The 21459-nt window shown below is 38.9% G+C and overlaps 3 protein-coding genes across 4 annotated transcripts; all 3 read left to right on the top strand.

Moving 5' to 3' along the window:
- Positions 1–1883: 1883 nt before the first annotated feature.
- Positions 1884–8212, top strand: LOC108873904 (selection and upkeep of intraepithelial T-cells protein 2). 2 transcript variants are annotated; one of them, XM_051068661.1, is made up of 4 exons: positions 1884–2067; positions 3751–4082; positions 6374–6652; positions 7599–8212. In XM_051068661.1, the coding sequence occupies exons 2-4, from the start codon at positions 4007–4009 to the stop codon at positions 7631–7633; spliced, it is 390 nt and encodes a 129-aa protein (XP_050924618.1). In that variant the 5' UTR covers positions 1884–2067; positions 3751–4006; the 3' UTR covers positions 7634–8212. The 2 variants fall into 2 exon arrangements, 1 of the variants encoding a protein (XP_050924618.1); XR_007811342.1 differs by lacking the exons at positions 6374–6652; positions 7599–8212 and adding an exon at positions 4517–4636.
- Positions 8213–8334: 122 nt separating this feature from the next.
- LOC108873903 (uncharacterized) lies at positions 8335–18724 on the top strand. The gene is made up of 11 exons (XM_018662255.2): positions 8335–10368; positions 10530–10662; positions 11747–12079; positions 13292–13327; positions 13717–13989; positions 14302–14580; positions 14811–14921; positions 15157–15222; positions 17773–17859; positions 18233–18561; positions 18704–18724. Exons 2-11 carry the CDS (start codon positions 10563–10565, stop codon positions 18722–18724), a joined length of 1635 nt encoding a protein of 544 aa, XP_018517771.2. The 5' UTR covers positions 8335–10368; positions 10530–10562.
- LOC108873902 (selection and upkeep of intraepithelial T-cells protein 3) lies at positions 18644–21181 on the top strand. The gene is made up of 4 exons (XM_018662251.2): positions 18644–18808; positions 19116–19400; positions 19484–19597; positions 20028–21181. Exons 1-4 carry the CDS (start codon positions 18739–18741, stop codon positions 20093–20095), a joined length of 537 nt encoding a protein of 178 aa, XP_018517767.2. The 5' UTR covers positions 18644–18738; the 3' UTR covers positions 20096–21181.
- Positions 21182–21459: the final 278 nt, after the last annotated feature.

The raw sequence follows: 21459 nt of genomic DNA on the forward strand, positions 1-21459 counted from the left end.
GTGTGTGTGTGTGTGTGTGTGTGTGTGTGTGTGTGTGTGTGTGTGTGTGTGTGTGTGTGTGTGTGTGTGTGTGTGTGAATGAGAGGCTAAATGTAAAGAGCTTTGATGAAATAATTGTATTAATGCAGCCATTTACCATTTACTCTCTTACTTACTAACATATCTTAATAATTATGTTTGAATCATGAATTTTTCATGACCAAATTTTGCCCAATATATATAACTTTTTATTTACTCTTGCAGTTGCTTGGAATAATGTTTTACATGCTGGCATTAAATGTTCCAGAACTGAATCTGGGGCTTTGCAGTATTTTCAGTGTGACTGGAGTTAATGAGGTTATTTTTTTAATTTGTATAATTTATCACTGAATCAGTTGAAAGGCTGTTGTTGATCCATAGTCTCTAGTTAAATGTTACACAATCACCCTAAGATAATAGATGAAAATATAAAGTCAAATGAAAAAAAACTAATAAAATCTAAAATTACATTTTTGAAAATGTAAACAAACAGAAATCTTAAATGCTAAACTCCCAGGCAGCTGGTGAAGGATGGAAAGTCTTAAACTGCTTGTAGCTGTTGACTGAGTCGGACATTGACAAAAACAGTCAAATCAAATGTGCTGTTCTGCTGAATGTGAAGCTTCTGCAGCTAAAGTGAAACATAATGTGACTTATTGTTTATTTTCATCTCTGTGTTATTGAGGTTATTTGGGACAATCATGTTGCTTCACAACAGTTTGAATAAAAGCTGAAAACTATCAAACTGGATGTTGAGACTGTTCTGGATCTTTCTGTCTGTTCACACTTTGACTGAAGAAACTACAGTGACAGCAGGTTTTAACACAAACACAATGTCAGACTGAATAATGAGGTGAAGTTTAATCTGCAGATTATGACCCATGAAAATCCACACTATCACTGATGCATCAAATTATTTAGATCTCTAAAAATGCGAAAGTAGATGTCTATAGATAAATATAGTGGGCTGTAATACATGGCTTAGGTTATGTGTTTCCCACTTTATATGTCTATAATTATTAATGATGTTATTCCATCATCACTATTTAGTCTAATCACAGTCTGGTGTCTGCATCAGAAGTGGACTCTTCAGTCCAAATCCAGTCTGAAGGAGACTCAGCACAGACTTGATGTTTATTGGATTCATCAGCAGCACTTCAGACTTCACAGGAAGGAAGGTTTAAATCACCATTAATCTGTTGGTGCCGGGAAATCAGACCAAATGGACTCAGTCCAACTCCTGGACAGGGAGCCTGTCCTTCACAGTAAAAGCATGGAATGAAGACTTTTAATTCATGATATCAATAAGTGGTGGAAGTAAAACAGCAGACAGGTTGTCTTACTGAAAAGGTTTCTGCCTGCTGTGATCGTCTCTCCTGTTCAAACCATAAGAAATCTCTTCCTAATGTGTTTCCAATGAAAGTGATGAGGAACAAAATCCTCAGTTGTTGTTCTGTGTAAAAACAGATTCTTCAGTTTATCTGAGTTAAACACATCATGTGGAGATCTGCTAATGACTGGCTTTATGTCTTTATGATTTATGTCGGTGATTACAGTCCTTCCTCTCTGTCCAAAGTTTAGTTGATGTGTTTTTATTCTGCAGAAACAGAAGTGAAAGAGTTTTGTTTGTGTTGATAATAATGTGCAGGTCAGGAGGATTAGAGTCATTTGTGCTTTAATGAGGTGAAACTGTTGCAGTGAAGATATTTATCTGATTGTTTCTTCTAACTAATCCAGATGAAATGTTAGTGTGAAGATAAAGTTCTGCTCAGCAGGTTTTGACACAGTTTGAACAGTTAATGCAGAATTCATGAGTCATAGGTGGAGCTTTTATTGTGAAGGATCTGTACCGGAAAGCCCAGAAACCTAACGTGTTGTGTGATGAATCAGTGAGAGTGAGAGGAGCTGCTGAAGCTTCCTCCTCTTCAGATGCTGAAGTGCTGTTTTCCCTCTTTAATGTTCAGATGAGCTGAACAAACATGGAGCTTCTTCCTCTCGTGTGTCTCTGTCTCCTGACTTGGTCTGGAACAACGTTTGCTGATGGAAACGGTGAGAAAACTAAAGAGTCTCTGAGAATCAGACTGAACTGGGTTTATTCATTCTGTTTTATTCAGCTGTAAAGAGTCAGAGGACTGGGATTAAAACACGAGAAACAGAAACAGGTGATGTCATGTGATGACAGCATCTTCCGGGAGGGTGGAGGTAGAGTGTGTGTGTGTGGAGGGGGGGGCCTTGATGTTGCTATGGCAACCTGTGAGTGCAGTTGGACACAAACAGGTGACTGTGATCAGCTGATCTCTGATGTCTGTGCTGTTTATCAAACTCTTGACTGACTTTTCTGTCAATACAAGATACATGGATTCCTCTTATTCACAAACCACTAATTGATGAGGTGAATTATCTTTAAGCAGTGTTTAAGACTTCATACTTCTTTCTGTCTATTTTATCTGTTTGAGTCAAACCCTCAGCAGCTGATTTTACTGTTTCTACCTCTTTTACATTTTAACTTCCAACTTTTGATTCTGCATTTAGCTGTTTTTTCTTTCTGCTTTCACCCCTGTTTGGCTTGTAACTACTCCTGCATACTTTCTGCTACAGAAACCATTTAACTATCACAAGCTTCAAACCTTTTTACATTTATGCTTGTTCAACTTTCTTCAACTCTTTATGCTTTTTAAAATGTTCAACTTTATCTACAATTTGCTATTCAAATGAATGCTTCAGCTGTTGGTTTTAATTTTCAGCTTCTGCATCTGCCCTTTTTCTCTGATAATTTCAACCATTTTAAACTTCTACAATTACTTTTGCCTTTCAAATTTTAACTTTTTCTTCTGCATTTCAACAATAATTTCAGCCTTTCAACTTTTTCTTCTGTAGTTCATCAATTTCAGCATTTTAACTTTTTCTTCTGCATTTTAACAGTAATTTCAGCCATTTTAAGCATTGCTTCAGCGATTTGTTCAGCTCTCAACATTCACACGCATTTTCCACAGGAAATGCATTTTCTAGTTCTCTTCTGTTTTCTGCTCAGTTTAAATCAGAGGCGGAGAAAGTTCAGTTTCACTTTGTTTAGTTTCTTTAATTCTCAGTGTGTGTGTGTTTCTACTGTTGTGGGTGTGGAGGCAGAGGTTGTTTGATAAATGATCAGAGCTGTCACATCCACAGGCTCTGCAGAAGTTTACTGGATTTGGCTTCATTACTACTGGAGAGCAGTGATGTTAAATCTTTTTTTGTCCACTTGGGGGCAGTGTAACAAACTGAAAACACCACACTGACATCAGGACCTGAGCTGAAACCACAGGCTGTATATAAAGAAACACACACCACACACACACACACACACACACACAGTTAGTGTCTGGTTTGTTAGTTTACTGTGTGTTTAATGAGTCAGTGTCAGTTATATTTGTTTAAATACTTCATATGGTTTAAGTTCCTGTTCTACTAATTAGCAGTAATGTAGCAGCCCGTGATGCTAAACTGTATCTAGTGTTGATTCTGCCATTTCAATGTAACTTAGACGTTACATTTAATGTAGTTTGTAACTGATGCACAGTTACTTTATATTTGTTGAGGTTGTGGTGTGACTTCCTTCCTTCTTCTGTCTGTGTTTTCATCAGTTGCAGTGTGTCTCAGTCACCACAGATATTTGACTGCTGATTAAACAGCTTGTAAACTGGTGCTTCAGAGTAACTGAGGTGACACATGTTCGTTCTCTGATTCGTCCTCCAGGTCCAGGTGTCGTGACTGTGGCCGTGGCAGAAGGGAGTGAAGCTGTTTTACCCTGTTCCCTCAGCACCAGGCAGAACATCGAGCAGAAGGTGTTTGACTGGAAGAAAGATGTGAAGAAGGAGGTGTTCCTGTACGCTGCTGGCCAGCATTACAACAAGGGCCGAACAGGTCAAGACGAACAGTTCAAAGGACGAGTTTTCATTTTGAAGATGAGCTGAAGAACGGCAACGCCTCCATAAAGATCCACAATACAAAGATGGCCGACAGCGGAAGTTACACCTGTACTTTCCCTAATACAGCAGAACCAGAATCCCACGTTAAACTTGTTGTAGGTGAGTTTGAAACTGATGTGACTTTAAAAGTGATTATTGTATTTCTTCATTTTCATTGTTTTTAATGCATTTATTTCTCTCACCATCTCTAGACTTCTTGACACTAAAATGTCAACTATAAATTAATAATTGCACATTTATTTCTTTTTCTTTTTCTTTTTATGTACTGATTTATACTTTATTTTCACTGATATTAACAATCAGAGTAACATTATAATATTATATTTACATTAATTCTGCTTTTCCAAATACCATGGACTTGGTTTATGTTGAGGACAGAGACCACAGAGCTCTGTCACTTGTCTTTGCAGTGTTGGTCATTTATTCATAGTGTCCATGAAGCTGCAGCCTCAGAAACACCTTCCTACATTTATTATTTAGATTATTTTGTTCCAGTGTTACAGGTCTGACAATATCACTGTTTTTCCTTTTAGATCCTGACCCAGAGCGTTTTATCTTAACCTCTTAGAGCTCCTTACAGTTATATACATTGTCACCTGTTTATACACCCTGATCTTAAATGTTCTGCTACTCCAAGACAATGAAGAACTGATACGTGTCCTCAGCAGCACTGCAAAGCAAATATTCTGGTCTCTTATGTTGTGTTTGTTTTATTTCTGTCCTGAACCGAGACATTTTAGTTCAGGATCACACTGAGAATTAAATGAAGATTCCATGTTTCATATCTTTTACCTTGATATTCAAAATGCAATAACTCGGTCATAATAAGAGCTATCAGGCTGAAACTCACAGGATCTCTCCCTCCACTTGTCGACAATATCTGAACCAAATTTCATGTTGATAGACAGAAGTGTGTGTGAGATATTTCAGAAAGTGCAGTACAGAGCATCTCCATCAGATGACTACAGAGCTTTCTAAAACCTCTCCAAAGTGACCAAATAATGATGAGAAATGTCTTTATGACGCTGAAAAATTTCCCTCAATGTTCAAGTTGACTAAAAGCAGATGTTGTTCATATTTAGATAAAGATTGACAGATTTAGTTTCATTGAATCACGTCTCTTTTGACTGATGAAAAAGTTTCTCTGTTATGTGGGTGTTCCACCACCACAGGAAGTCCAACTACATGAACTTCCATATATGGTCAGACAGGTAATTTTACCGGCTCCAAACTCAGAGTGTTTTCACGGTGCTGACTTTCTATTGGATGAAAGTAGCTGTCAATAAAACCCAGTGTGAGCTCGCGTAAAGATGCGCTCCTCTGATTGGCTGATGGAGTTAAAAGTCCGTTAGGTTCGTCTCTTTATGTCGTCAAAAAGAAGCTGATTGGTTTGTTTTGTTCGTGGGCGTTTACTGATTTCAGAGATACTGAACATCATTGCTCAAATATTTGGTCAACTCTTTAAAATGGACTGAAATGTCGTTGTTTTGGAAGTTTGAGGAGCAGCGTTAAAACTAAACGAGGGAAATAATCCACTTTTATTCTGCTTATTTTTACTTCCGCTTGAATTTAAACGAGCTGGATTTAATCGGTGAGTTTTTGTTCTTTAAAATGAGCCCAGTTTGTCTTTAAATGTCTGTTTTTCGACCTATAAATGCTTTTTAACTGCAGCGAGACAGGTTAGCAGGTTCATTGCTAACTGGTTACTGCCGGAAAGTGAGACGTTCACGTGTTTATCGTGTAAATCCGTCATTTAGTTTCTTTAATAAATTGAAAAACTGAAAATTGGATCTTTCAAACGAGGTATAATATGTCCGTGTTTACGTCAACAGTCAACATGAAAATATAGAGTTGATTGATTTATTCAGTTTACATGTAAATGTCAGGTCGCAGGCAACCTGCGCACTTTAAAAGGTTAAAAGACAGAAGAGGTGAAAACATCCCAGGTGAGTCCTGATTCTGATGACGTCACCGATCTCTGCAGTTTACCTCTGTATGACTTCGTCTCCATAACCCCCCAAAACCTCAAATTTGTAAACCATCAGTTGAAGACAATAATGTTTAGTCAAAGTCAAAGTCAACAATAAAGCTGACTTTGACTTTGTTCAAGTATTGTTGATGTTATTATGTTGACTGTGAACTGTTTTTTTTCTCACCTGTGATGACATTACTCACCTCAATCATTCCTGACTCATCCTAGAACAAGTTAAAAATGTCTGAATTTTGTTTCTGTCCAGCTGTGCCTGGATGTGTAACTGATGCTTTTCTGTTTGACTGTTTCTGTGTTTTTCTCTTTGCACACTGAAATCTTTAAAATCAAGCAGAGAAAGGAAGAAAAAACGCAATGTTACTGTAATTGTCTCATTATCTGTTGCTTACACTGTTTACAGGTGCAGCTCCAGAACCATCTGTTGCAACACTTAATCAAACAATAGACTGGGCTCTGCTGCAGTGTGTTGTTCGAGGAGCTTCTCCCAAACCTAAAGTAGAGTGGCAGGACGGTTCTGGAAACATCCTTCCTGCTGAGGAACCACAGGTCTCTGAAAGAGGAGGACGTTACGACATCATCCTCCAAACTACTGTGACCAAGACTGACCGCTATCGCTGTGTCGCCACACAGGAGGAAATCAACCATCAGGTTCATTCTGATACCTATGTGCTTATGAATGGTCAGTGGTTTTTATACCTTCAAATAATTTTAATTATTTATAAGTTATTAGTGTTCAAGCATTTTAATGTGTTTTCAGACTGAATCCAAACTGAATTTGCTCTAAGGGTCAACATGAACCTTTAAGTAATGAAACACACATCTGAGCTCTGTCTCCTGAAGTTGAAGTTCTCCTTCCTTTTGTAGGCAAATAGATGTGATATAAATCATAATAACCATTAGGTTTTTAATATGTACAAACATGATATTTGATTCTGAGAAGTGGATGAGATTTAATACTGGGGCAGCAAATTTGGTTCCAAATGGTTTTCCTCAGTTTCATAAAAGAACTAAATGTTGATCCCCAGCTCTTTCCTCCACCTCCTCTTCACTGTCCTGCACAGACTGAAGCTGAGCTCTGACTCTGAGCCTCTGTTCTCTCCAGTCTGTGGATACTTTCCAGTTGAGATGAAGACAAACACAGAACAAGTCCTGTAGTGAGGCTCCACAGGCTGCCTGTACTGTTTCTGTTCTCAGTCTCTTTGAGGCGTCTGGTTCAGATCAGAGTCCTGGAGCTGGATGCAGCAGCTGTTTGTAGATTCACACTTGGTTTGACTGCTTCTAACTCAACTGGTTACATAGAGGAGATTTCTGCATCACTGGATTCAAATGGGTTCCACCACACAAACTAGTTGTTCCACAGAGCTCTGTTGTTAGAAATATTTACAGCTGCTAATGACAAAACCAGCTCACTACACAACCTACAGTACAGCTGAAGGTGGAATAGATAATGGAGGAAGTGTGTGAGCTGACTCTAATGGAAAGTGTTGTAGTGTGTGAGTGACAACAGTGATCACCTGAATCACCAGCATTGATCACAGCTTCATTTGGTTCATGTTTGCTTGTTGATGATGTCACACAAACACTAACATTTGTTTGTTTGTTTTGTTTATGTCTCACCTGAACAGACCGAAGAGAAGAAAACAACTCAGGTGAGTCCTGATTCTCTACATTATGATTAAATGAACATTGTGACATTATCAGCTTCATAAAAGTCGACTTTACAGTGGAACAGTTGAATTGGATTGCAGTAGATTGTACGTGTGTCTGTACCTAATAAAGTGCACACTGAGTCTGTCACTGACACAGTTCAGCCCTGATAACACAATCTTCCTACTAATGAAGAACACGTGTCAGAAAGAGGAGGATGCTGCAACATGAGCCTCCTCACTACTGTGAGCAAAACCAGAACCAAGCTCTGAGCTGAGCAGCCGAGCAGGAGGAGAGTGGACAGAAGATGGAGGCTGACATCACTGTGCTGCTCACATTCATCCCACTGCTGTTTTTATCTGCTGAGAGTTTGAGATTCTAGGAGCATGGACACAGTTAGTTGTTGTCTTTGTGAAGGCTGTGATGTCCAACCTGCTGCACATGATCTGCTGTTACACTCTGAGTCTGACATTCACTTTATCCTCATCTGTTTCAGAGAGTCTCACTGGATTGATTGTTACTGTTGCAGTGTTTGGGACTCTTCTTTTTGTTGGTGTTGTCATTCTAGTTGTGCTCGTGAAGATGGGTCGCATCAAATGTATTAATGGTAAGTATAAATAGTGTACTACATCAACATATGCATAATGAGCAGTCAATAACACAAACAGTTGTTTATATGTTGTGATGTTCAGAGTGTTGACAGTTGTGTTTTCTTCTCAGACGTGCAGAGTTCTGTTGGTTTTTACTCTCAGATCAGATCAGTTGATATTTCTTTCTTCTAATAAACTGTGGTTTTGTTTCCTCGCTGCAGATCCATCAACAAAGACAAGAGTCCCCACTGAAGACTCCAGTCATTCAGGGCAGCACCTTGATCAGGATCCTTAACTTCCTTTACATGAGCAGTGAGGTCGGCTGCTGAAGTGTGTGTGTGTTGTTGTGCATCTGTTCTGTGAGAATCAGTTTGAGTTTTAGACCAGGATTGTGTTAAGACCTGGTTCTTCAAGTTCAGGTTCAGATCAGGGTTGTGGTTCAGCTGATGAAGCTGGTTCTGGTTTCACAGTCTGTCCCTGACCTTCACCAGGTGTTTAATACTGTCCTCAGGATGGGTTTTACATGTAAAATAACAGCCTGTCTGAACCGGAGGACTGTGTCAAACATTTTCACTGCCCTGAAGCATCAATCTGACCTTCATACCTGCTCCAGGTGTACAGAGGTGAGACAGGAAGCAGGAAGTGAACTAAAGCTCTTTATTTATTCTTTAAATGTGCAATCTGTCATTTTCTGCTGCTAAATCTAAACAGTAAGAGAAAACTGAGTTCAGTGAAGTTGTGATGTACTGTGGGATCATGGGAGTTGTTGTCTTCTCCTCCACTGCTGTCACTGCAGTCTGCTTCTCCTGGTTCTCAGGAGGTTTTTACTGGGGGCCAGATTCTCCACAGAGGTCTCCACAACAAACACACCAGATGATTAAAACCAGTAAAACACTGAATCAAACAGTTTCCTAACTTTTCTCTCTGAAGAAAGAAGTTTAAAGTCCAGACGTCTGATGACTAAAGTCCTTCATCAGGTTAAAATCTATAGTGAAGAACAAAAGAAAACAGATTTCTGTAGGTTTGAAAATTCCTGGAAACATTTGGGATTGTGTCAGTACACAACTCAACAAAACATATAACGGAGTTCAAGTTGGTTTTACACATTTTAAAGTGGAAAAGTCACTTTTATACCTTTAAACATGTCCCCATGTGAACCATGCACCTTTCACAATAAAAGCAGGACCACATGTAAATGATAGAATTACCCATTACATAGACACGGAGTGGAGTTCACACAGTGACAGCAGCAGAGAGTCAGGGACCTTTAATGCAGGATGATACAACAAATAATGAAAGAAACAAGCGGCAGAATTCAAAGGGACCTGACTGAACCAGGACGAGGCCTCTGATAAAGAGAGTTTTCAGAACCAACTTGAAAGATTCAACTGATTTTTCCTGCTGAGTTTTAAAGTGTTGAAATCTCAGGAGCTGAGACCAAAACAGTCTGATCACACTGTTTGATCAGGAGAAATAAGTGTCTTATAAATGCATCAGTCTCAGATCTGATCAAACTGCTTGTAGCTGTTGACTGAGTTGGACGTGGACGTTGACAAAAACAGACTTGAGTCAAATCAAATGTGCTGTTCTGCTGAACGTGAAGCTTCTGCAGCTAAAGTGAAACATAATGTGACTTATTGTTTATTTTCATATCTGTGTTATTGAGCTTATTTGGGACAATCATGTGTTGCTTGTTTTTCAGTTGCTGATCCAGAGTCTGTCAGGTACAGTTAGAGTCCAAACTGTTTCCTGTTGTTGACTGTTAGATGTGAATTATGTGCTGGCTGATGATGCAGCTGCAGGGTGTCATGTGACTTCATTTCTATCCAACAGTTTGAATAAAAGCTGAAAACTATCAAACTGGATGTTGAGACTGTTCTGGATCTTTCTGTCTGTTCACACTTTGAAGAAACTGAATGAGATCTATTTTCTGGGCTGTTGTGTTCGCCCTCTGCAACATGGGCGCCCAGGAAAGTGCGACAGTTCCTCTCGTGCCTCCTGTAATCTGGGACCATCTCTGTGGTTTTACTGCTGCTCAGACACTCTGCACGCTGACTCATCACCAGCTGTTATCAGTCCAACCACAGGGGTCTCATCTGCAAGTTTGATGGAGGTGTTGGTGGAGTGGGTCGAGCCCTGAGGAGAGCCAGAGCTGAGGGTGAGGAATCTATGAACTATTACTACAATCAACTGTTTTCATTTTTTCCTCTTCTAATGAATCCAGATGAAATGTTAGAGTAAAGATGAAGCTCAGGAGGTTTCCACACAGTTTGAACAGAGTTTATGAGTCGGTTAAATATGTCTTTTCTGATGAAGCAGTGAGAGGAGCTGCTGCAGCTTCGTCCTCTTCAGATGCTGAAGTGCTGCTTTTCCAAAACAAACATGGAGCTTCTTCCTCTCGTGTGTCTCTGTCTCCTGACTTGGTCTGGAACAACGTTTGCTGATGGAAACGGTGAGAAAACTAAAGAGTCTCTGAGAATCAGACTGAACTGGGTTTATTCATTAGCACAGACACGGTGTCAGGATCCTGTTGGAACTGCTGTGTGTGTGTGTTATTATTATTTATACGAATGCATCGTATTGAAGGGCTGATGATGGTTATGAATGAGTTTCTCTCCAGCTCTCTCTCCACGATGATTGACATTTTCAGGATTAATAACTAACCAGTGTTTTATGTTTTGAAATTACACCAAGTAATTAATGACTGACAGGTGCAGGGCGCTTCATGATCTGTTGGACTGAACCAAACGATATAATGATTTTCTGTCTGACCGCTGTGACTCTGTCAAATATATTAATCAGCTCAGATTAATATTAAAACATCAGCCACAGAAACAGCTGATGTCATTTAATACCAGCATCCTTCAGATTTATATTAGTCATGAATTATTATAATCCAGGAGCTGTTTTAACATATGGTGCTACTGCGTGTGTGTGTGTGTGTGTGTGTGTGTGTTGGTGGTGTCTCCTTCCTGTTGTGAGAAGGCAGACCACAGATGTTGATGCTGATGGTGATAACTGGTTCTGAGAAACTCTTCTTCCTCAGACTGATCGTCTGATAGTTTCACCCGTTTACGTAACTTTTAAAAGTAAAATGAGTCTGAATCATGTCTTCATCAGATTCATGTGTTAAAAGTCTCCAGATGAATTGTAATGCAGCTTCCTGTGAGTTTAGACTCTTTACATGAACATACTGTGTCTTCAAGGCTGAAGTCAGCATGTGTTCCTCTCTGTGTTTATTATGGTCACAGTACTTTAGAATAGGAAACTTCCACAACAAACTTTGACTCCTTTATTTCTGATGAGATATAAAAACTCAAAAAATGTGTTTTTCACTTTCATATTTATACACATATTCAAATACAGTCAAAGCTCTGCATGAATATTAACATAAACTCATTCAGATAATTGTTGAGCTATTTTCTTTCCTGGTGTTTCAGAGTGACTGTAGTGACACATGTAAATGTGTTTTCTGACTTTGGGATGTTTTTCTTTTTAACCTGATCACTCTGCTGATTAATGTTTTTGTCTTCCAGACCCAGGCGTCATCAGAGTGGTCGTATTTGAAGATGATGATGCTGTTTTACCTTGTTCCTTTGGCTCTGTGAACATTGAACATCAGGTCTTTGACTGGAAGAAGGATGGTCAGGATGTGTTCATGTATAACAGTGGCCGTACTTACGGTGACGGCATGTCAGGTCAACATGAGCAGTTCAAAGGACGGGTCGAACATTTTCCAGATCTTCTGAAGTCTGGTAACGCCTCCATAGTTATCAGACGTACAGAGGTGACTGACAGTGGAAGCTACACCTGTGATTCTGTGCAAAACAGAGTGTCAACAACACGATCCCGCATTGAGCTTATTGTTGGTGAGTGCTTCCATCAAACAGTTAAAATGACTCCTGCTTATTCACAGATGTGACTGGTTCAAGTGTGTTAAATGTTTTCTGACTCTTTGACTGGAACTCATTCAGACACAAACCAGTCTCATCTGTAGATGTTCACCAGTTTAAGACAGTTTGTGAAATCTGAGCCTATATTCAATTTTTACATGATACACATCTGTTTAATAAACAGGGTTTAGTAAAGTAAGTTTCAGATTTTGCTCCCGAATTACCTGTTTTTTTTCCCTGGAAACTTTCCATAAGAGGTTAAGCTGGGGAACTTTGGGAATTTTCCAAATTGGAAACTTTCCAAACTAATCATTTTGTTTTATCATAAGCAAACGTGTGCAAACTAATATACATCATTAAAAATCTTTTTTTTGTTTTTTTTTTTACTGATTTATTTGTGAGAAGAACTTGAATCAGTTCTTTCAAGACAGAAAACTGTTGAATTAAAAGGTCCCATTCAAACTGTAAAATGAAAACACCACCACCTCCCATTTATCTCCATTAATCCCAGGGACTGTTTCCAACTTTGAAAATTCCCAGAATTTTGTAGCCGTGCTCAGATGTTTCTAATGTTTAGTCAACCATCGGTCATATAAAAAAAAAAATGTTGCATCTCTGATAGTGAACTTGTCTCATATTATCTGTTGTTTATTAACCATCAGAGTTATACTGAGATCATTGTCTTTATTAATGGTCAGTGGTTTTTTAACCTTCAAATGATTTTCATAATTCATGAGTTATTAGATTTTAGTGTTTTTTCAGACTGAGCCCAAAGTGAATTTGGTCTAAGGGCCATAAACTGGGATTAAAACTTCTCTGTGCAGAAATGTTTCAAACTGAAGATGTACAGAGATAAGAGGAAGAATGAGAGCTTCACTGAGACGATAAAAACACACATTCACATTCACAAGAAGAACCTGAGGCACAAATTGACACAGAGGCTGCCTGTACTGTTTCTGTTCTCAGTCTCTTTGAGGCGTCTGGTTCAGATCAGAGTCCTGGAGCTGGATGCAGCAGCTGTTTGTAGATTCACACTTGGTCTGACACCTTCACTAACTATGACCTCAGCACTAAAACATATCATTGAATTAAAATCTGTCACGAGTCAGAAATAGTGTTTACAGTCGTGAATAGTTACAGATTTTTGGTAGAAGTCAGAAGTATTTTACATAATGTCCTGTCTTTTAGATCCTGTCTTGATAGAGGGAAGACCGCTAATACTAGGTGAGTCCTGATTCTGATGAAACCACTGATCTCTACATCTCACCTGTATCTAAAGTTTGGCTCCACAGACCTCAAAAAACTTTAAATCTGATGAAGGTTTTATTGTTTCACTTTATTGAAATATTGTTAATGTTACTATGTTAGCTGTGTTATGTTTGACTCAGAGGTTGGGTTGCAAAGAGGTGGAAAATTTTTGGTAACTTTTTAACGTTTCTGGAAACTTTCCATACTTTAAACACTGTTTTCAAATGACAGCCAACAACAATATTACAACATAACTTTCTGTTTCTTTATTTCCCCTCTGTTTTTGAATGAAAATAACAAAATAATGTTGCATCTCTGATAGTGAACTTGTCTCATATTATCTGTTTTTTACACTGTGTTCACAGCTGCAGCTCCAGAGCCATATGTCACAATTCTGGATCAAACAAATGACCGAGCTCTGCTGCAGTGTGAGGTTCGGGGTGTTTTTCTCAAACCTGAAGTGGAGTGGCAGGACAGTTCTGGAAACATCCTTCCTGCTGAGGAACCACAGGTCTCTGAAAGAGGAGGACGCTACTCCCTCCAAACTACTGTAACCAAGACCGACCGCTATCGCTGTGTCGTCACACAGGAGGAAATCAACCATCAGGTTCATTCTGAGACCTTTGTCTTTATGAATGGTCAGTGGTTTTTAACCTTTAAATGATTTTCATAATTCATGAGTTATTAGATTTTAATGTGTCATTTATTTCCAGAGGTAAGAGGAAGAAGGAGAGCTTCACTGAGATGATAAAAACACAAAGCTGGTGTGAACAGTCCCAGCTGTAGCTAACATCTGTATGGTTGATAAACTGTGTTTTCTGTTTCTCTCTGTTCATGTATTTTTCTTTTAAACACACTGTAATCCACATGTACAGGCAGAGAGGGGGTGGACAAAAAGATATTGTACATCTAACCCTGTGAGTGTTCTTAATAAATTATTATGTTCACAGGTGCAGCTCCAAAGCCACGCATCAAGACCATTAATGAAACAAAGGACTGGGTGCTGCTGCAGTGTGAGGTTCAGGGAGCTTTTCCCAAACCTGAAGTACAGTGGCAGGACAGTTCTGGAAACATCCTTCCTGCTGAGGAACCACAGGTCTCTGAGAGAGGAGGACGTTACGACATCACCCTCCAAACTACTGTGACCGAGACCGACACCTATCGCTGTGTCGCCACACAGGAGGAAATCAACCATCAGACTTTTGATGAGGCCCTTGTGCGTGTCTATGGTGAGTAGTTGAGTAATTGTGCTAATTGTATTGACTAATCCGGAGTCTGTCACAGCCTGAGATGTCAAGTGATAAAGCTTTAAGCTTTAAACAAACTTGACAAACTCATCAACCACTGGCCCATGCTCATATTCATGTTAGTTGTTGTCTTTGTGAAGGCTGTGATGTCCAACCTGCTGCACATGATCTGCTGTTACACTCTGAGTCTGACATTCACTTTCTCTCATCAGTTTCAGAGTGTAAGACTGGATGGATTGTTAGAACATCTCTTGGGATCCTTTTGATTGTGGTTTGTGTTCTAACTGTGCTTAAAGCCAATGGCTGCTTCAACTGTAATAAAGGTAAATTTAAATAACGTATTATAATCAACACATTCATTATGACACATTCACAGACAATAACACAAACAGTTGTTTATATGTGATGTGATGTTCAGAGTGTTGACGGTTGTGTTTATCTTCTCAGACGTGCAGCGTTCTGTTGGTTTTTACTCTCAGAGTCAGATCAGATCAGTTTGGATTTCTTTATTCTCTAAACTGTCATTAAATGGAATCTAAACTGTTTTACTTGCTGCAGATCCACCAACAAAGACAAGAGTCCCCACTGAAGACTCCAGTCATTCAGAGCAGCAACTTGATCAAGGTTCTTAATCACCTTTACACGAGCTGTGAACTCCTGAAGTGTGTGTGTGCTGCTGTGTGTCTATTTTTTGAGAATCAGTTTTGCTGAGGTTGGGTGAGGTTGTTGTTTTCATATGAAAACATTACATGGACCACAGTCTTTCCTTGAGCTTAACAGTAGACGAGGTTGTTTCTTTTAAATTCATTTATTGGTTTATTTAATATGGACCATACACCTTAATATGCATTAGAGTTAGGGACCAAATTACAAATGGACCTGACTGAACCAGCTAAAGTGAAACATGTTTATTTTCATATCTGTGTTATTGAGGTTATTTGGGACAATCATGTGTTGCTTGTTTTTCTGTCTTCAGTTGCTGATCCAGAGTCTGTCAGGTACAGTTAGAGTCCAAACTGTTTCCTGTTGTTGACTGTTAGATGTGAATGGTGTGCTGTCTGACAGTCACTGTATGTTGATGTTGGTGACTGATGATGCAGCTGCAGGGTGTCATGTGACTTCATTTCTATCCAACAGTTTGAATAAAAGCTGAAAAATCTCAAACTGGATGTTGAGACTGTTCTGGATCTTTCTGTTCAGCTCTTTGCGTCTCTGTTAGCTTTGAGGACTTTTCTGACAATCACTCCGTGTCCATCTGTCAGGGGATGTGAGGAGATGGAAGCTAATTTCAGTCAACATACACATTTTAATGTCTAGTCTTTGATTTAATACGTTATTATCTAATATTCATTCACCTTAATCTGAGTCTAACACATGCAGCTACAAGTACACAAAGCAGTTTATACAAGTGTGACGTGGAAACCTGAAGTCTCCACTGCACATAAACTGAGAATGGACTTCAGTGAAATAGGACACATCTCCAGTCAGTGAAATGAAATTGTTTTTATGTTTTAAAACCTGTCCAGAGGTGATTTTCAAACACTGACTATTTTCTCACTCATGCATGAGACCTGCAACCTGCAGGTCTGACACCTGTAAGTATGTCTTACACCTGCAGGTTGCATGTGGCTAGAGCAGCTAGCAGCAGGGAACCCCTGAACTCTCCATGAGGACCCTCTATGCCAGTCTGCCGCCTGTACTAGAATTAAAATCTAAGTATTTCTTACATACATCTGTGAAATGAAATACTCACTCTGATTGTTGACTGCCATGTTGTAGTTCTCTAACTAAGATTAAAGCTGTGGTGCCACCTAGTGTCTAAAAACAGCATTTTCTCTGTATACTTTCAGTTTTAGCAAAACCTGTAATGTAATCACTCACTACACACACACACTTTCTTGTTGACTTTGACTTGTTCTTGGTAGTTTCACCGAGAGCACTGCTCAGATTTAATAATGAGGGAGGGACAATGTGATTTCTGAGTTATTTGCTGCTCTTGGAACAGATTTGTAGGTGTCAAATTTTAGGCCTTAGTAAGAAATAAAACACTATAAAAAGTGTCCAACATGTCTTAAATGTTGAATCTTGTATCTCAACAAGATACTGAAAGAACCAGTAATATTTTATTCACCCAAAGTCTGAATCAGAATCTGAATGAGATGTTCTGCTGCAATGAATTCGTTTATAAATGTTTTAATTTGGGTTAAAATGTGTTTTGTAAAGATATTAATCAGTTGAACATTTTTAAATTATACATGTTATTGATTAGCAGAGCCTGGCAGAGGTAACGTGAATTTCTAATAAAAGGAGAGATCACTGCAGAACATCATATATTTGTTATTGTAAAGCAGTTTAAAGGAAGAGGTCGTACTCAGAGAGAGATGGTGATCTGTACACAGCTGAGGATCTAATAGGAACAAAGTCTGTTAGTGGTGGAACACTCAAGAAGATATTAAACACTTTATTTTCCCTGTGAGAAAATGTATAATTCAGAGATACACACTAAGAGATGAGGCAGGAGGCAGGATCTCTGTGGAGACCATTTGAGTCTATACCCTCCTGTGAACGGTAGGTGGCAGTGAAGAAGAAGAAGAACTGCGGTTTTAGGACATACCTGTACACAGGTAATGTGAACAAAAACTGTTAGTCGGGTAACACCCCAGAAGATATTAAACACTTAATTTGCACGTTGAGAGGCGAAGATTTCTGATTTCTTTTAATAAGATGAATTTGTTGTGTACACGGAAGAACAAGCGTTTAAGAACTTCGACTGTCAGTTTATTTTGGGAGTTGACATCTCATCTCACAACTAGTTAGCTCTTAGTCGGATTTCATTGTTTTATTTCAGAAGTTACACTGATGAATTGAGCCTTTTCGTTTAACTTTATAACTCTGGTCCAGACTCCAGCGCTGGGGGCAGTAATTCACATGAACGATGTTCGCCACAAAACGAAACTAGTTCAACCGGAAAGAGGAGTGTTTTGATGTCTGTGTTTTGGCCGTTGTGTTACCTGTCGGGTAATACTCCTCAGCTGACTGATTACATCGAAATATACACGCGTTTAAGAACCTCAGCTATCAATTAATTAGCGTAGCTAACAACTTTGACTGTGTTGGCCGTAAACAGCTAGCATTAGCATGAAGAGTTAGCCACAAAGCGTTAGCGCTAACTAGCAAAGACAATGTTTTGGACTGCGGCTCCTCTGCTTGTCTTCATCTGTCTTCTGGTTTTTACTGGAACCACATATGGACATGAACACGGTAAGAAAGCCTTTAATGTTATAATATGTAGTTTAGTATCTGTGAGGTTCGTATTGTGCTGCGGGTTTCGGTTTATCACCTGTGTTCAGTGAGAACAGTTTCTTTAGTTTATAAACTGCCATAACATCCACAACAGTCAACAGACTAATTAACATGTGTAGTTAATTTTGTTTTCTGGGTTATTTTGTCCACAGGTTAAATGACAGAAACACTTTGCTGTGTAATGCAGTACAGTTTGCCAGCAGCACAAACTGCATCCTCCAGATTGATCCTGCTGTCTAATAGCTGCTTGTAAACTGCTGTGTGACATGCAGAAGCTGAATCTGGTTGCTCTCTGTTCAAACATAATGATTAAATGCACTTCTTCTTTCAGGGCCAGGTGTTGTCAGAGTGGTTGAGGGGGAAAACGCCATCTTACCCTGCTCTCTGAGCACCAAGGAGAACATCGTACAGAAGCTCTTTGACTGGAAGAAAGATGGTCAGAAGGAGGTGTTCCTGTACGATGCTGGCATTCATTACAATAACGGCCGTCCAGGTCAGGATGAGCAGTTTAAAGGACGGGTCTCACATTTTCAGGAACAACTGAAGTATGGTAACGCTTCCATAATAATCAGAGACATAAAGATAGAAGACAGAGGAAACTACACCTGTGCTTTTCCACGTCTTAAACCAGAAGTAAAGATTTTTTCCAACTTGTTGTTGGTGAGTATTTTGATGAAACAGCAAATTCTTGATTATTATAAGTATTTTTTTTTGTGCACAAAAATGGGCGACACGTCTCCTTTTCCATCCACTGTACAAAAATGCCATTGGTGCAGCTTGTAATGTGTCATCCTTGTTACAGTGGCTCATGTTGAATTACTGAATTGTGAGTCTAACATGCACCGTGAAAACATTCTGTTTCATTTTTCAGAACTTATCCTGAAAGACCGATCAAGAGAAATCTCAGGTGAGTGATTATGTCACACATGAAGAAAGAGAGCATGGGAGCACCTGTTTAGATGCAGATGTGTGTAAAGACCTCAGTGACAAGGGCTAAACTGTTAAAATCAGATGACTGGGTCAGAGCATCTCTGTCCTCTTAAAGAAACCTGGGATGTGCAGTGAAGCTTTATCTTGTGCTGTTTCTTTTTCTTTACCTTTCTCTCTGAAACACAGTGTAACCCAGGTCCACAGTGAGAGAAAGGTCAGACACAACAATGTTCCAAACCTACGTTTTCCGTGCTGCAGCTGTTTTTCTTTTAATGTGTTTACAGGTGCAGCTCCACCTCCATACATCAGAATTTTTACTGCCCCAGAGGACGGGGTGTTGCTGCAGTGTGAGGTTCGAGGTGCTTTTCCAAAGCCTAAGGTGAAGTGGCAGAGCAGTGATGGAAGCATCCTCCCTGCTGAGGAGCCACATGTCTCTGAAAGAGGAGGACGCTCCAACATTACCCTCCTCACCACCGTGACCAAGACAACGTCCAGCCACCTCCACTGTGTAGCCACACAGGAGGATATCGGCCATGTGACTCATGCTGAGATCTATGTGTCTTTCTCTGGTGAGATTTCTTATAACTAAAAAACACAATCAGCGTCTGTTTAGTTACAAATTAACCGTTAACTGTTTTGTAATGTGTTTCAGAGAGTACCCAGTGGATCCCTGGAATTTTGGTTGGAATTGTTATTGGAATTTCTCTGACTGTTGTGGCTGTGAAGCACTGTGAAATGTGTCAAAAATACTCCAACTCCTACAAAGGTAGTAATCTGTTGGTTTCATTATGTCTATAAGCACAGAGAAAATAATATATTTATTTATGGTACAGTGGTTTGGTTTTTGTCTTGACATGCACAGATAAGGCAGTTTGATCAATTTAAAATTTTCCACACAATAAAGTGCAAAAAGTGAAGGGTTCTATATATGCTTCTATATATGTGCTCCTTATGCAGCATTAGTGGGGGTTCAGACAGGAAACAGCTCTATGTTAACATATACCTGGAGGTTGCTTTGGGTAGAGTCATTTTTCAAACATCAGTGAGGCATGAAACATGATCCAGAATATCCTGGTTTATCAAACCTGCTCATTGATTTGATACAGCAACTGAAATCTGTTCAGTTTTGCCACTAAAATAATTTCTGTGTAAAATAAAAGTTGACTCAATGTAATATCTACTTTTCTTTTCTGCAGGTTTTGATCCGCAGGCAAAGGGTTTGTATTCCTGTCCTTCAGATTGTGATTGTCACCTTTACATCTGAAAATTGTGTGTGTGTGTGTGTGTGTGTGTGACTATACAATCCTCAGCCTTCAGGAGATGCTTTATCAAACTTGTAATGGTCAGTTGTTGGTTGGACTGACTGAGTGGTTTTGATAAAATACATATTACAGTTTTTATACAGTCTGGACAGGAAGTACTTGGACAGTTACACATATTTTGTTCTTCAGGCTCTTCAGCAGATTCAATTAGAAATACAGTAATGGATACAACATTAAAGTGCCAGGTACAAGCTTTAATTTGAATTGTATATAATGCAGCTTAAATGACCACGTCAGTACCACTCTGTCACAGAATCAACAAAGATTTAACAAGTTTCATTAAGGGTATCTTTTTATTACAGAGCTTTGTTTGTTTGTTTTAATTCAGTCAGAGCTCAGTATAGATTAACATGTATGTTGAGACTGAATGACTTTTATTACCACACTTTGCTTAGAAAACCATGATGTTTCTAAATGCTCTTTGTATTTCATGGGTATTTTCCGTTACTCTAGACTGTGGAATCATCATAGTACCTAAATGAAAGAGATAGAGCTGCGTAGAAGTCAGACAGGGTACTAAATAATGAGATAACAAAACTTAATGAAGTTAATTTTAAAAAGATATATATATATATGATTGGTTGACTCAAACCTAAAACTTCCAAAAGGTCAGAGGCTCAAACCAAAAAGGACCATTATCCTAAATAATCAGTGTTATTGCTGTTAAACCAGCAGATCACCTTCTTTCAGTGTTACATTAAAATCACTCTGGTTTTAGTTTGTAAATCCAGTGAGATAGTTATAGGACATCACTGAACTAATGCTGTTGTAAATACAGCATGTGATTGAATTATTTATTTTACTTTGCACATTACATTCAGATGCAGGAAAGTTTTAATATGTACTTCATTTCTGATGAGTTATTGTAATGCACTAACTAAAGCACTTTGAATGAATGACTAAATATATTTATGTATGAAATGTATTCTGAAAGATTTCAGATGATTTTTGTTAAGATGGAAACAGGAGTTCTTTGTTGCATTTGTCATCTCAGCTATATGATAAAAAATAAAACTTGTCAATCATGATCAAGTGCTTGAACACACATTTACACATTTTAACATCGAGTCTTTGATCTTATACACACTGTATATAGATGATATTCAGGTCAGTTCAGACACACCTGGCTTTTAATTTTACTTTATATCTTGAAGTCCCGCTCCACTCAGAATCTTAATTTGCTTATTGTTTGATTTGACTTCACATTTATCTGCTGAATGAGCAAAGTTTCTCTGAGCTCACCTTAAATCTGAGTTTAACATGTTCCCCTTCTAGTACATGAAGCAGCTTATACAAGTGTTCAGAG

Source organism: Lates calcarifer, unplaced genomic scaffold (genome assembly GCF_001640805.2).
Source record: "Lates calcarifer isolate ASB-BC8 unplaced genomic scaffold, TLL_Latcal_v3 _unitig_5190_quiver_908, whole genome shotgun sequence".
Classification (NCBI taxonomy): domain Eukaryota; kingdom Metazoa; phylum Chordata; class Actinopteri; family Centropomidae; genus Lates; species Lates calcarifer.

What these genes read in the sequence shown, in the direction of transcription:
- LOC108873904 (XM_051068661.1), top strand. Translation starts at nt 4,007, where the DNA reads ATGGCCGACAGCGGAAGTTACACCTGTACTTTCCCTAATACAGCAGAA. An exon ending in CCACGTTAAACTTGTTGTAG is followed by an intron (nt 4,083 to 6,373) that starts GTGAGTTTGAAA and finishes CACTGTTTACAG; the next exon opens with GTGCAGCTCCAGAACCATCT. An exon ending in TACCTATGTGCTTATGAATG is followed by an intron (nt 6,653 to 7,598) that starts GTCAGTGGTTTT and finishes TCACCTGAACAG; the next exon opens with ACCGAAGAGAAGAAAACAAC.
- LOC108873903 (XM_018662255.2), top strand. Translation starts at nt 10,563, where the DNA reads ATGCTGAAGTGCTGCTTTTCCAAAACAAACATGGAGCTTCTTCCTCTC. An exon ending in AACGTTTGCTGATGGAAACG is followed by an intron (nt 10,663 to 11,746) that starts GTGAGAAAACTA and finishes TTTGTCTTCCAG; the next exon opens with ACCCAGGCGTCATCAGAGTG. An exon ending in CACATATGGACATGAACACG is followed by an intron (nt 17,860 to 18,232) that starts GTAAGAAAGCCT and finishes TTCTTCTTTCAG; the next exon opens with GGCCAGGTGTTGTCAGAGTG.
- LOC108873902 (XM_018662251.2), top strand. Translation starts at nt 18,739, where the DNA reads ATGCACCGTGAAAACATTCTGTTTCATTTTTCAGAACTTATCCTGAAA. An exon ending in CCGATCAAGAGAAATCTCAG is followed by an intron (nt 18,809 to 19,115) that starts GTGAGTGATTAT and finishes ATGTGTTTACAG; the next exon opens with GTGCAGCTCCACCTCCATAC. An exon ending in GATCTATGTGTCTTTCTCTG is followed by an intron (nt 19,401 to 19,483) that starts GTGAGATTTCTT and finishes AATGTGTTTCAG; the next exon opens with AGAGTACCCAGTGGATCCCT.